This window comes from Silene latifolia, chromosome 9, assembly GCF_048544455.1.
Source record: "Silene latifolia isolate original U9 population chromosome 9, ASM4854445v1, whole genome shotgun sequence".
Classification (NCBI taxonomy): domain Eukaryota; kingdom Viridiplantae; phylum Streptophyta; class Magnoliopsida; order Caryophyllales; family Caryophyllaceae; genus Silene; species Silene latifolia.
The window spans coordinates 123402593-123414880 of NC_133534.1; the positions used below are offsets into that span (position 1 = coordinate 123402593).

At 32.8% G+C, this 12288-nt stretch overlaps 1 protein-coding gene across 4 annotated transcripts; it reads right to left on the reverse strand.

Annotated features, from left to right (window-relative positions):
* Window positions 1-270: 270 nt before the first annotated feature.
* LOC141600036 (protein FAR1-RELATED SEQUENCE 5-like) lies at window positions 271-11719 on the reverse strand. Of its 4 annotated transcripts, XM_074420211.1 has the most exons (5): window positions 4000-11719; window positions 3827-3876; window positions 3372-3725; window positions 1577-2726; window positions 271-1263 (listed from the first exon to the last, which is right to left on the reverse strand). In XM_074420211.1, the coding sequence occupies exons 3-4, from the start codon at window positions 3510-3512 to the stop codon at window positions 2010-2012; spliced, it is 858 nt and encodes a 285-aa protein (XP_074276312.1). In that variant the 5' UTR covers window positions 3513-3725; window positions 3827-3876; window positions 4000-11719; the 3' UTR covers window positions 271-1263; window positions 1577-2009. The 4 variants fall into 4 exon arrangements, with proteins under 4 accessions (XP_074276312.1, XP_074276311.1, XP_074276309.1 ...); XM_074420210.1 differs by lacking the exon at window positions 3827-3876 and having other exon boundaries at window positions 3372-3805; XM_074420208.1 differs by having other exon boundaries at window positions 3372-3876.
* Between the last annotated feature and the right edge of the window lie 569 nt (window positions 11720-12288).

Genomic DNA, 12288 nt, shown 5'->3' on the forward strand with positions numbered 1-12288 from the left:
GCAAAAATCCTGTCCAAAAATAGAATGTTTTTCTATTCATTTTGTAGTCTCTCTTTTGTAACTCTAGTCTATTGTCAAGAAACTCCTTAACAACCTAGGCAACTTATTGTGAATAGATTGTTATTATTTCATCTTGGTGTGTTTTAATTAAAATAAGAGTTATACAAAATCGTGTTAAAGTTACACATAATTTGAATAGAAGTTGTGCATAGTGGCCAAAGAGTTATACATAATAGGCACTGGAAAAATTATGAGGGAAGTTAGGTGAAGTTATACAAAAAATGCTACGAGTTATACATAATAGGCACTGGAGTTTTGCAAGATATCCTAATAATCATACAAATGGCCATTCCAACATGAACTTGAAGTTGCACATAATATGACTGAAGTCATACAATCTGTAAGTTGAAGTTACCAAATTAATACACCTTAACTAACTAACTCCAGTGCATATTACATCATTTCAGTGCAGCTTCCATTCAAAATAGACAAAAGCTAGCTAATTAATACCACTTCCATCTCACCAGATTCTTTACCTTTTTAAGAAAAAGAGTGTAAATAATTTGTTGAGACGGAGGTATTTCTCTATTGCCAACTACTACATTCCGTTATGTTTCCCTTCTTCTTCTTCTTCTTCTTCTTCTTCTTCTTCTTCTTCTTCTTCTTCTTCTTCTTCTTCTTCAGATGCTGGTGGATGCTCTGAAACTGGGTTAGGGCAGTTCCGTTTATCGTAGTGTGCCATTTCTTTACAGTTATTACACATGCGCTTTGGTTTACTAGCTAAGGCAATGACTTTAGTCTTAGCTGACACCATTCTTTTACCGCTGCCTTTGTTTTTGGATTGTTTTGGTAGAAGTATTGTTAACCCTTCACCGGTGGGGCAACCAAGAATTAGCTCCAATTCCTATTGCTTAGTTAAACCTTTCTTGGACGGTAAATGTTTCTCCTTGAATTCTCTAATTAAGGAGCTTAAGTTCACAACTTCAGTCACACTCATGCCACAAAGTAAACAATTGGTCACATGAACTTCTGACCTCAACTTCACCATCTCAACTTCTTTTCCATCAACGCTACTATTTACATCTGTTAGTTCACCATTACAGGCTGATAATCTGAATTGAAGTGCATCCTTTGTCCATCTTGCAGCAACGTAATCATCTGGTATTGTCTTCTTACCGTTAGCCGACAAAATCCATACTATATGTCGGCATAGAATTCCCTTCCTTTCAAACATTCTATAGGTGCACCGTGCCGCAAGTGTCCCTGAAATAAAATTAAATTAACAAGTTTCTGACAACTAAATAACTTCTTTATCCATAGAGTATAACTCTAGAACAATATCATACAACTTCTGTCATTTACTACATATTTCATTAGATGACAAATGTATAACTTCTCTGTTCAGACAGTGTAACTTTAGAACGATATCAAGCAACTTCAGTCAACTACTACATAGATAAAGATTATGCCAAATGTATAACCTCTTTGTTCGAACAATGTAACTCTAGCAATATATCGTGTAACTTCAGTTATCTACTGCATATTTCATAACTTTTAACAAAAGCTTTATTATTACCTGGGTTGTACTCAACGTTGAAACTTCTCTCTCTATAGGAATCCTTGACGATAGTCACCTCAAGTCCATCGACTTCAGCATAACCCCCGGTCCTTCATGTATCGATCGAGCAAATGACCTCTTGTTGAAATTCCTTGAAAACCTCACGGATATACACTTTTGATGCGTATTCCTCAATGGCTAAATGCGTTCCAATTTTTGGTGTTGAGTGTTGGTTTTCATGGTCAAGCCTCTTCTGCATATGCGGTTGATGGTCCATAGCGCTTTCAAAACGCATCCAAAACTCAGCTAACGTACTTGACTTCTGCTCAAACATCTTAAAAAAACTATTAATGCTCTCTTATCTCTTTGTAGTCCTCATTACACCACCCATGTTCAAGTCCCTGCAATGCACCATCACCCACTGGCTCCTTTTGTCGTATGCTTCCGTAAACTACTCTTCGTTCACAAGACCATGCGCTTCCATTATTTCCGTCAACCTAGCGTCAAAGTCGACTGCTTCTAGGTTGTCATCCCATATAATGTCGTTCATTTTCTGAAAGAACTCCTTATAATCCTCCCTTGTCACCCCGAACTTCGCTGGCACCTTGTTCATTATATGCCACTTGCAAAACTGGTGGCATGCAGTCTTGAAGGCAATGGGTACGGCCTTAATAATCCCCACATCGTGATCTGTTATAATGTACTGGGGCTCCTTTCCCCCCATAGCATTCAAAAACCTGGTGAAAACCCACTGGAATGATTCATGGTCTTCATGGGCAATCAACGCCCCACAAAATGTTACTGATCGCTTATGGTGATCTACACCAGTGAATGGCATAAAAATCATATCATACTTGTTTGTCGAGTATGTTGGGTCGTACGATACTGCATCTCCAAATACAGAGTAGTTCCTCTTAGCCGTTCTGTCAGGCCAGATTGCCCTACGAAGGCTATCATCCTTGTCAAATTCATAATCAAAATAAAACCTCGGCCTATTTTTTGCCATATTCTTGAACCGATCTATGAACAATTGACCGTCCCATTCATGGATGAAGTATTTCACATCTCTGTGGAAGTTCTTAAAATCAGTTAACGTAGCACCAACGTTCTCGAATCCATTTACGTGTTCCTTACACATGTTGTACGTTCTTGTTGCTCCTATCCTTAACTGCAATGGAAAATATATCCTGATTAGTGCTGACAAATAATCAAAACTTCAGTGAATGCTCGAAAAACATTTATTATCTATAACTCTTAGACCTTTCTATATAACTTCATAAAACAGTATGCATAATTCCATTCATGTGTTGTGAACTTCTTCTTATTTATTACTCTTAAATCTTAATGTATAACTTCACCTGCGATTATGTATAACTCTTAAATCTTAATGTATAACAACAGTAAGTATAACTTGAGCCAACAATATGTACAACTCCAGTATTTATTTATGTATAACTCAAAGATTTTGATCTATAACTCTTACAACTTTCTATATAACTCTAGATTGTTATAAATAATTAGAAGTTTCACAATCCATTAATGGAGTTTTACATAAATTTGGCTGAAGTTATACATACTGTTGTACAGAAGGATCTAAGAGTTATACTAATTATTAGTAGAAGTTGTACAGACAGTTGCAATATTTATGTAAAACTCCGGTAATGGATTGTGAACCTTCTAATTATTAATAACTCTAAGATCTTGCTGTACAAATTTAGAGTACACTATGTATAACTCTTCCACATTTATGTATAACATCAACTAATCCTGTTTGCCATTCAATTACTGGAGTTTTGATTAATAGTTAACTAACCCTTGAGTTGTAGATTATCAGGTACTTGTGAAAATCTTCTATGTTCCGCGACATCTTTTGAAACTGACGATCCTCAGTAGATACAAGCTCGTGATTATGCCCCATGTGGAATCGGTCAATTACCAATACGTTATCCTTCATAAATAGCCTGATATGTGCTTTACATCCTACCCTCTTGATTGTATATTTCCTCTACTTCGCATGTGTTAATCCCCATTGCATTTCCTGTTCCCTTCTTCTGGTCTCAATATTTTTTATTATTATCTCGCCTTTTGGGACATATGTGAATCCCTCTCTGTTGCAAATCAATAACTTTGACTTGATTTCACCGTCACGCCATTTTTTCGTCGTATACTTCCGAACATCAAACCCACATGCCAGTGCATAAATTTTATAAAATGTCACTGCCTCGTCGATTTCAAAAAATTGTTGTCCTACAAAAGGAGTAAACTCACTTGCTAAATGCTTGCAATACTCAATTTCCGCTTCCGTTTCCCAGCCCTTACTGAAAGATCCGTAGTCCTCTTAATAAACTTTTTATTAACAATATTAATTAAGTTTACTCATAAACTATATGGACCTTAGCATGCATAACAAAATACTAGAGAAAAGATTCGGATTATCTTACATTGAGAATGTCGAAATGTACTACTAATTTGGACTCCTTCCAAATTAGTCTTCTTAAAATATTCCAAGTGCTCCTTGTGCTTTCAAGTCTTCAAGTGTTTAAAGTAGAACACTTCCTCAAGGATTGTATTAAGGAATCAACCTTAAATCATATCCTAATTGTAGGCTAGAACTAGTAAATGATACCCTAAAAATACACTATTATTTAGATTACTACTACTAGTAATATTGTTGTAATATTAGTAATTTGAATATGTTTTCCTTAAGTTTTCTCAAAACAATTTTAGAGAGAATGATGATAAGAATATTGTGCAAATTAGAATGAATAAAAAAATGAGAAAAACTTATCCCATATGGAAGAGAGGAGCCGTGTAAGGGGACAACAAGGGGGCAAGCATGCTCATGCTTTTAATATTTTTATTCCCAAAAACATAGGTTTTGCATGCCTATGTTGGTAGGTCATGATTATGTTAATTTTACAATAAAATAACAAATCCACTAACTCCTTTCTCTTCACAATTTTCGGCTATACCATGTAACATGGTATCCATTTTAACTTTGTGATTTTGTCAATTGTATACATATGTGTGATATGTGACACATCCTAAATAATGTGTCTTATGATGCAATTTTAACATATTAAAAATCATCATTTATAAATAAATCACATACAATATAAAATCCAGTAATTCATAATTACTTATGCTTAAAATGGACCGTCTCATTATAATTTACAACAATTTGTAATTATAATAAACTATTCATTCTAATTTTAATGTTTCGTAAACAATAATAAAATTTTTTAATCACTAAAATGAATCTTATTTAATCATATTACAATAAGATACAAATTCTTACTCGTAAAACATATCAATCAATTTTTAGTGAATTAATTAACTCGTATCGATATACGATTAATTAATTAGTCAATTAAGGTAGCATTCCATGGAGATATGACCTTAAGGGGGATCAACTGATCACCACCGTCATATGCCAGTAATGTCAAACTCTAGACAGCCAATCATTACCGATTATGTGGACCAGTTGACCAAATAAATGAATTATCCCTTTTGTATTCTTATTATGAGATTTAAACATGTGATCGCATTATTGTCGAGGACACATACTGCAACAATCTCCCACTTGTCCGCGACAAGTGTGTGTCACCAAATCTCTTGTCCTATTACTATCTCCCACTCAATGTAAGGTGTCTTGCAAGTCGTACTTGCATTTGATCATATCATGAGTGGTTTCCTCGATCTGGAGAATAACTGTCTGACCGGAATTATCTACCATAGATACCTTCCGAGCGTGGCCACACATTTCCAGTTCATTACTCCTCGAGTGGCCTTGATATATAAGATAACCCTGACGGGGATGGACAATTCCTATTGCACTCTTCCCTTCGATTAGCCACAACTCATCATGACCCAAAATACGCCCATTAGACCCCAATTACGAAGGTCGCAGAACATAAATAAAAGTCACTCTGAAACTGTGCCATCTTAGGCGGACAGTCATTAGTCAAATAATCGACTCATAAGAATACCATAGTAGCTCTCGCCACGACCAGGCTATAAAAAATTACCAGAACTCTATAAGCGGTCATAAGCCCGACAGAGTGTCCCTCACAGTCTGCCTATGTGATCGACTAGTCATATCTCATGACTGTATGGCACTTGAACTTGCCATCAATTGCATCACACTCTAGTTACTTCGAGACTTCACCTCATATAAGCAACTAGGGGCGAATACTATGTTAATCCAGTTCACTTTAATAGGGTTCAACATTGTCCTTACAACTTATTTGGATATAACAAAGTAATAGAAGAGTTTTTAATAAAAACTCAAACGATGAATGCATTATCACATATGTAAAATTGATACCATATCAATTACTACATACTCTATAATCCATATTCCATTTAGTATATAATTGCACATTTCAACTATGAGTAAAAAGACATGACTTATCATGTTAAGCCTGTGAAAAGGCTTTTGGTTAGTAAGTCTCAGCAACACATTGCACTTTTCCTAACCTTACTATATACTATTTCCCATTCTTGTGAATAATCTTGTATTATAAGAACTTCTTTGAGTATGTGTCTAGATCCAATCTGGACATAGGCTCTCCTACCTTTGAATAACTCCCACTGTTCTCACAGTGTGTAGCGATAGGACCTTCGGTTATTGGAACGAACTACCATGGTTCTTCCAATTCATGAAACCGAATTCTAATCTCATCCCTTCCTTCTTGCATATCTCATTATTGCAAGTGTACTCAACTTCCGTTGTTAATGCCCTCATTGTTCTACTGCCTAGAACGTTTCTAGCAAATTTGCTCCTTAAATAATATAGCCAAGATGGTTCTCTAACCATCCTTATGTGTGATTAGAATATAGTTATCGCGTAACTCCTTGCACATAAATCCATATCTATTCTAATCACTTAGCTTCATTTCTTTAGTGCTCCAAGAGAACTAACCAATGAACTATATGGCTATATTGAGACTTTTTTCCAAAAATTCGATTTGTAACTTTTCGTCATACTCCAAGTATACGAAATTTAAGAATGGTGATACATCTAAGCGTAATGAATTAATCCTGATGCGGAAGCAAGTGGATTCAATTTCTACATGTTCAATACATTGAACTTGACTAGACTCTTATCAATATAAGAATATTCATTTAACGCCAATATTCTCCTAGAACTATCTTTATAGGTCTGGATACCTTAGAGATGTATTATTCCTCTCCTAAGTCTTTCATTATTCACAATGATCAATATGTCCCTTACATATAAGACTAATAACACTACATTACTCCCACTAAACTACATGTATAAACAGAACTACTCGACAATTCGAGAAATGTTTATCACATGATCAAAACATACAATTCAACTCCTTGACATCTACTTAAGACTTCCTCTTAAGTTCGCATCCTACTTTAGGATAGTTGCGATTTACAAAACTCATGCAAGATGATTTTAAAATCCAACTATATCAAATCATATCCGAATACAATGAAGCATTGTTGTTGCGTGCAAAACCTTTTGCCACCAACCAACCAAGTCAAATAAACATTTTCATGTTTATGCTTGCTTCGGACTTTTGCGGAGTTGAAACTAGATAGAGCATCATAATAAGTTACAGGTTTGTTATATTTAAAATAACATGACTCATGTCCACTTAGATTTCGAAGAAATATTTACTGATTTTGACCAGGAAGGAATGTCTTCCTACGTCTTATTCTCAGTTTGTGGCTCTTGAACATTTTCTCCCACTCTGTCTATAAAAAATAATCCTCATTTCTCTAATAGACAGTATCACGAGCCACAAACCCTTTGTTCTCGTGATCATGTAGGAAGAGAGACAATATGTTTTCTTTCAAAACAAACTACAACTTAGGTACCATGCCTAATCATATCATATATGAATTGTACTTGATTGCTTTAACTATGTTTTGTTTTAGTGGAATAAATAAATACTAGACAAATTGTGATAGAAACAAGTTCCAATTTTATAGTAAAGATACAATCATATCCTATAGGATTCTTTGTCACCTTTAAATATTATGAAGGTGAACTTGTGATACCATATCACACTCCTTTGGTGCATATGAATCTATTTACTTTATTGTTCCAAATATTAACAAAGTACTAATACTTTGGTCATAATCTCTAGGTTATGATACTTTTAAACATTCATTGAACTGATTTAAAGAATTTCTCTTCTTACCTCATTAAGTGGATACCAAGTATCTACCTAGTTCGTTGGTAAAAGAGATTGAGAAGTAAAAACCTCTTTTGATTCAAATTGTATTCGACCATACACTTCAAAGTGTAAATATGGCGAATATCTTGTTCTATTCATAATTCTTTTCTAGAAAGAAGTAATGAATTAATCTTGCTTTGAATACAAGATTTGCACACATACCAAGAGATTCCCAATCAGATGGTTGAGACACTAGTCAAAACTTGTCTCTAAATGCAATTTCAATCGAGAAGCGAGAAATAATTGGGTCACCAATTTGAGTTTTATACAATGAATACACTATAATACACTTATATGTCTACTCATGAAATGGCAACTACCCTAATTTCATTCAAGTAAATTTCTGAATTTATTCTTGCTAGTCGTCGTACGATTATTGAACGTTAGGATTCTAAGGATTTAAAAACCCTCGGATTGTGTTATAAACACATCCTCCTCTAAATACCCATTTAGAAAGGTGGTTTTGAAATCTATTGCCATATTTCATAATCATGAAATGTGGGATTTTCTAACATTGTTCACAAGTTTGTATCAAATACTCATGACGTGATAATTCGCAAGAAGGCTATGTCAATGTCATACATATTCAAGAAGGAATATGTTGGTGTCACACGACCAACTTCCTTGATCTTTACTTATTAGGGATTTGTTTCTATTTTAGTGTCTAACACCTTCTCTTTCGAGCCTAGTTCTATCCTTAACAATTAATATAGATACTTTACTTCTTATTGCTCCCACTCACTTTAAGAATTTCCATTTGATGAAGACTTATCTTCATATAAATTCCTAGTTAGTCCTTCACAAGGATGAACTTTAATGTGGTATTTGGTCAATTAAAATTTCTAACAAATTAATGTACCAATTTTACATTGTCATGTTCTTAACTACTTAAGTGCTTGATGACAAGTGTTTAGGTTGAGCAATAAGACTTTTGAACCGTGGATGCATAGAAGATATTATCAAAACATATTTTGATCAAGAACTACTTCTATTCATATTCTTCACAAGAGAATATATGTATGTAAGGAATTTAAGATGTTAATCTATTAGTTGCATAGGACGATTCCTATCGAGTTCTATGGAATAGAACGATTCCTATGGATCTAGTCCACAACCTATGATACGGTTTCTTTTAGAAAGAGATTCTATTTGTCGTAAGTAGTAGTGGTTTAGTGGAGACTCATGTTACAATCGAGTTGATATAATATATGAGTAGGAGCGATAATAAAGAACAACATAAAACAACAAAATAGTGGAAAAAACAAACATTCATCTTTATAAATAAAAACATTCAAGAATGTTTTAACATTTATATAGTGACATCTACCCAGCTATTATAAATGATCCCGAGATCCAAATTCATATCAACTCGGGCACGGTGAGCCGATTCATCCCTAATCAATATAACTCGGTGGATTAACTCTTTAATTGTATCTACTTCTAGAACTCTCGGTCGATAAAATTACTTTAATATTTATCTTTAGCCCGGAACACATGCGACTACGGTCACGAATACTTCCGTTGAGCTCAATCCAAATTTCGATGTAGTAACAATTTACCACTCACTTACCCAACGTAACAAGTTTAGCACCCCGGTGAGCCGAGCCTACTTCCTTATGAAATTGGGGATCATGGTTCTACTATTTGGTAAGGCTAATCCTCAATTATTATTTAGTGAGAGGTCATGTCAATGTATTATCTATCACGTTTTAAGTGAACTAAAGCGTTGAACTACGATAATTATAATTGACACGGTCGATGATTCGATAAAAAAAATATGCATGTGAAGTTATGACGATTTGGCTATGCATGCAAACATATAAAACAAATGCAAAGCAAAAACAATAAAATCCTAGTATGGCCTTCCTAAAATAGTAAATCATATAAACTATTTACAAATTCAGAAACCAACTCCTTTGGTCCCTTGAACTTCACTTGGCACGCACTCCAAGGTAACACCGTCTTTGTCGGACCACCTTCTCGAAGTGCACCGTCTTCAAGGAACTCCGAATTAAATAAATTACATAGCTTTTCTACTTTATACATTATAAAAGGAAAAACAAAACTAAATAAAATAAAAGTGATACGAGATCACATTAATTACAACCAAATCGATATCCCCATTCATTTCGGGAAATACCAATTAAAAACTAAGGCCATACTAAGTACAAATTACATAATTCAAAATTATATAAAATAAAATATGACAATCATACTAAAAATGCAGCATTAATATATGTATGAAACATGCCATGTTATGTGCCAAATCGCCCTATTTAAGCTAATATCGTATATATGATCCGGTTTTATGGATTATTGTGACAATTAACCTATTAAAATCACAAAATATTACATAAATCACATCTATTTCCAAGTTAATTACCCCAACCTCTTAGGACTCAAAATTTAGTCTTCACTAAACATTTGACAATAATTCAACTTGATATTATATAATTGCTCTTTAAACACTTATTCATAATAATGAGGAGTAATTCCCAAAAAGTCATAAATATTCAAAAAAATCAAAATCATAATTTTGTGTATTCTGGAAAATTCCCAACATCCCAAAATTCTAATAAAAAAAGCCTTTAGATTATATTAATTTATTTCACAAATAAATCAATTAAACATAAAATTATGCAATAAATCAAAATTAAAATTTTGAATATTCTTAACAAGTTTATAGAACTTTGAAATGACAAATTTTAAGCCAAAATCGAATTTTTATATTCTTGACTATTAAAGTTGCTATTTATCAATTTATATCCCATAAAAATTAATAACCATTAAAATCATACGAAAATTAACATGCCACTTTAGATCTGATGTTCATATCATATGTACAACATTCGGAAAAATTTTCATGCCATAAAATTTATTTTAGCTATTTTTTGCCAAAATTAGTCACTATTTATTCGATTTTTACATCTAAAAATCATTAATCATGCAAAATTAAACCATTTGATCTAAAAATTTACATACAGTGTGTAAATATTGCATGTGACAACATACTAAATTTTCATGGGCAGGAACAAAGTCTAACCATTTTTAACATAAATACCTCTATTTAATCGACTTTTAACATGTAAAAATCATAAATCATGCTATATAAACCCATTTTATATGAAATTTTACATACTATTTGTAAAATATGCATGTGAGGTCGTGTAGAAAATTCCATGGTCAGATTCATAGTCTTACTATTTTTAGCATTTTAATTGTCATTTTACTCAATAAAATGTAATAAAAATACTAAAAATCATATTAAAGAGCAATAAAATACCATAAATTATCAAACTGACCTAAAATCAATTTAGGACCAGAATGTTATTCATGCAAAAAATTTCGTGGCCTTTATCATCATAAATCACAAAATACAAGTTTTATATGTTAACATTTTAACTCGGAAAAACTAAACCGATTATGCATGCAACAACTCTTGCTCTGATACCAATTGAAAGATCCGTAGTCCTCTTAATAAACTTTTTATTAACTATATTAATTAAGTTTACTCATAAACTATGTGGATCTTAGCATGCATAACAAAATATTAGAGAAAAGATTCGGATTATCTTACATTGAGAATGCGAAATGGACTACTAATTTGGACTCCTTTCAAATTAGTCTTCGTAAAATATTCCAAGTGCTCCTTGTGCTTTCAAGTCTTCAATATTCAAAGTAGAACACCTCCTCAAGGATTGTATCAAGGAATCAACCTTAAATCATATACTAATTGTAGGCTAGAACTAGTAAATGATACCCTAAAAATACACTAATATTTAGATTACTACTACTAGTAATATTGTTGTAATATTAGTAATTTGAATATGTTTTCCTTAAGTTTTCTCAAAATAATTTTAGAGAGAATGATGATAAGAATATTGTGCAAATTAGAATGAATAAAAAAATGAGAAAAACTTATCCCATATGGAAGAGGGGAGCCGTGTAATAGAGGAAAGGAGGGGACAACAAGGGGACAAGCATGCTCATGCTTTTAATATTTTTCTTCCCAAAAACATAGGTTTTGCATGCCTATGTTGGTAGGTCAAGATTATGTTAATTTTACAATAAAATAACAAATCCACTAACTCCATTCTCTTCACAATTTTCGGCTATACCATGTAACATGGTATCCATTTTAACTTTGTGATTTTGTCAATTGTATACATATGTGTGATATGTGACACATCCTAAATAATGTGTCTTATGATGCAATTTTAACATATTAAAAATCATCATTTTTAAATAAATCACATACAATATAAAATCCAGTAATTCATAATTAGTTATGCTTAAAATGGACCGTCTCATTATAATTTACAACAATTTGTAATTATAATAAACTCTTCATTCTAATTTTAATGTTTCGTAAACAATAATAAAATTTTAGTAATAAAACATTTTAATCACTAAAATGAATCTTATTTAATCATATTACAATAAGATACAAATTCTCACTCGTAAAATATATCAATCAATTAGGGAATTTATTAACTCGTATCGATATACGATTAA